Consider the following 3,539-nt stretch of genomic DNA (forward strand, 5'->3'; position numbering starts at 1 on the left):
CTAAAAAAACTCTCAAATATAAATCAAAACATTTATATACATATCTACTTAAACAAATCAATAATCATTATGTAAAGCAATGAGAAAACAATCATCAATAATAATCAAAATAAAATTAAGAAAACCAAGTGAAAAATCAAGATCAAAATATCTAATATTGCAATACAAATAATTTACTTGATTATGTTTAACGAACTTTTTTTATCAAAATAAATTTGTAATAGAAAAATACATTAAATTTGTAATAGAAATTAACACACACATAAAATTTATTAAATAATAATTAAAAAAATCAATACAAGGCTGCAGATATGAGAAATCATAAAAAAAAAAATCAATATTAAAAATCAATATTAAAAAACAATTTAATCCATATAAAATTAAAAAAATCACTGATGAATCATACTTACCTCTTTAAAAGTTAAACACACTTAATATCATTTAAAAATAATCACAATATAATTAAAATATAAACTTAAAATTTATTTTAAAAAAGCACTCAAATATTGTATTATTTAAAAAAACTAAAAAAAAAATTAGATCATGCACTACGAGGCTTGGCAAGCCTGACTCAATAAAATAATAGCTTGTACGCGAACCTATAAAACTAGGCCCAAACAATAGCCTTTATTTATTAAAAAAAAGTTTAATGGGGTATATGACATCATCCACCCAAATATATCTATATATATATATATAAAAAAAATGGTGTGTTGCCTATATCATTAGATGTTGTGTCACCTTAACAATCTAGAATTAGACAGCTGTGGTGGTTGGAAAAACAAGATTTTTTATTTAAAAATTCATTTCAACCTATTTTTTATTTGAAATACCTAGAAAAAACCCTAGAGACATTATTAAGTAAATCCATGGCCACCAATAACCCAATAAACCGCTCGAAATCTATCTAAAACAAAAATTCTTTTAGATCTTAGATATATTTTTTAGGTGTTTTCAAGGTAAAAAAAAAAAAGCCCCTAAATGCAACTCTCTTTATTATGTGAAATTTTTTAACATAAAAATCAACTATTTTAGGGTTTGAAATCTTTTTTAATGGTTACTTTTTTTTTTCTAAGTTAGAATCCAACGACTTTTTTTCTCTTTCATTACCCTCTAGCAAAAAATAATTAAAAAAATAAAATTAGTTATTAAAATGTATTTTTTTAAAATTTAAAGGGCTCATTATTTAATATCTAAAAACATAAAAAATAAAAAAAAAATCTATCAATAAAGTTTTAACCCATCCTTTATATTATCCAAGATTTTCATTTCAATTTTCTATCTTTTAATTCAACCCTTCCTCCTTAAAAAATATAATTAAACCCTCGTCCACTTCATTCGCACTTGCATTATTTCTAGTGTTCGAGGAAGTTAACCGATGAAGGAAGAATAGTGTTTTAAAATTTTCGACAAATTCTATCACGGCACATTGTCTGAGAAAGGGAGACATGCCCTCTTACGGCCCTACCATGGCGTCAAATTCTCACTCACTCAAATGCCATGACCCTCCCCGTGTAGTCACAACCCCACCCATCTTATCAATCACATCAAAATCTATCAACTCTTTCTCCGTCTCTCATTGTTTGAATTAATTTGCAGAATTCCTTTTCAAAGCTTCATTTTTGTCCAGTACAGTTTGAACGAGTCGCTAAGTAAAAACAAACTCTTGATTTGAATTCTCACTCACACATCAATGAAACTTGTTACTTGTAAAACCACCCAAACCGCTGCTTCAACTCTCCTCCACAATGTGCTGCGCTCCCTCCACTCTGCTTCTCCTCTTTCTTGCTTCCATCCTCTCTGTGTGCTCCTCCCATGCGAAGAACATGCTTCCCTCTGAGGTTGAGACCATTTTCAAGATCATGGAATCCATTTCCTCGGATGAAAAATGGAGAATCTCTTATCCCAACCCTTGTAATCCTGGCTCAACCTGGCTTGGAATTGAATGCAAACTAGGACAAGATAACCACCTTCATGTCTCCAGGCTTGATTTTGGTACTCGTCCAAACCCAACTTGCAAGAACACAGCTGCATTTCCTTACGAAATCTTTGATCTTCCTCATCTCCAATCTGTTTTTTTCTTTCAGTGCTTCACTCACACTAAAACCACGCTCTCTGCTTCACCAAATAGAGGAGCCTTCTTCGATTCTTCACTTCAACAACTCAGTCTTAGATCAAACCCTGCACTTGTTGGTCCGATCCCACCACAAATTTCCTCCCTAAAGTCTTTAGAGATTCTTACATTGTCACAAAATCGCCTTTCTGGGCGTATTCCAGTTGGGATTTTTAGCTTGAACTCGTTAGTCCACGATCTGAGCTACAACATGCTTACGGGTCCTGTACCGATCCAGTTGGGGAATCTCAACAACCTTCAAGGCCTTGATTTGAGCTACAATTCAATTACTGGACCAATTCCTGGCACCATTGGCCGCTTGGGTATGCTTCAAAAACTTGATTTGAGTTCAAATTCATTCATTGGTACCATTCCTTACAGCATAGAAAAGCTCACTTTATTGACTTTCATGGCTTTGAGTAACAACAAATTGAGGGGAAGTATTCCAAAAGGAATTCTGAAGTTGCAAAGTTTGCAGTACTTCATCATGGATGATAATCCAATGTATATACCTTTGCCGGCAGAGTTTGGTAAACTGGTGAAACTGCAAGAGCTGAGGCTCGCCAACTCATGCTACTCAGGAACTATACCACCAAGCTTTTCACAGCTTGTCAATCTAAGCACATTGTCTCTGCAAAACAACCGATTAACCGGTAAAATCCCAGAAGGATTCAGCAGCCTCTCTCGCATATACCACTTGAATCTTAGTGGAAACTTGTTGGGAGGTGTTATCCCTTTCAATGCAAGCTTCTTGAAGAGATTAGGAAGGAATTTGGACCTAAGTGGCAACCCGGGTCTTTGTTTGAGTCCATCTGAAGCATATAATAATGTCAAGAGTGGCAGTGGAGTTGGTGTCTGCGGCACTGGTTCTCCGATCAAGAAATCTCAAGCTGCAGCTCATGGATTATCCAAATTATTCTTCCTGTTTGCTGCTCTGGTTTTTCATGTAATGCACCGAATGCTATTTTAATTAGTGTGTTGTTAAACCTTTCTTCTTTTCTTAATTCAATTCTTGTTTTAATTTGGTTTTTTTAGAGTTAATCTTTTTATGTTGGGTTCTGTTTGCGAAAAGAGTAATGATTAGTGTGTTATTTTGCCCCAATGTTTATGTTTATTTTTATGTTTATGATTAGTAATGATTAAGTAACTTTGGCCCTCCGACATCGATGTTTATGTCTGTGACATCGTTAGAAAATTGGCCAACCAGGAACAGGTGTTTACCGCTCGTGTTTTTGATAGTGTATTTTAATTTTTGAATTGTGTTCAATGGTTTCTTGTAGATATCTTAATGGCTCAACTTTTAAATACAATATACCGAACATTTTTATTCGATAAAATTCATTTTAAGAAAATTCTCCATGTAATTCTTTTTCTTTGATAATGTTATCTTTTTTCGTTGAATTATTTTAGTGTAATATGTGTGTAT

At 33.0% G+C, this 3,539-nt stretch overlaps 1 protein-coding gene across 1 annotated transcript; it reads left to right on the forward strand.

The window, feature by feature from the left end:
- Positions 1-1,574: 1,574 nt before the first annotated feature.
- Positions 1,575-3,215, forward strand: LOC105119353 (LRR receptor-like serine/threonine-protein kinase ERECTA). The gene has a single exon (XM_011017483.1). It carries the CDS (start codon positions 1,749-1,751, stop codon positions 3,081-3,083), a length of 1,335 nt encoding a protein of 444 aa, XP_011015785.1. The 5' UTR covers positions 1,575-1,748; the 3' UTR covers positions 3,084-3,215.
- The last annotated feature ends 324 nt before the right edge of the window (positions 3,216-3,539 follow it).

The sequence above is a fragment of the Populus euphratica genome, unplaced genomic scaffold, assembly GCF_000495115.2.
Source record: "Populus euphratica unplaced genomic scaffold, PopEup_1.0 scaffold2805.1, whole genome shotgun sequence".
Lineage (NCBI taxonomy): Eukaryota > Viridiplantae > Streptophyta > Magnoliopsida > Malpighiales > Salicaceae > Populus > Populus euphratica.

What these genes read in the sequence shown, in the direction of transcription:
- LOC105119353 (XM_011017483.1), top strand. Translation starts at nt 1,749, where the DNA reads ATGTGCTGCGCTCCCTCCACTCTGCTTCTCCTCTTTCTTGCTTCCATC.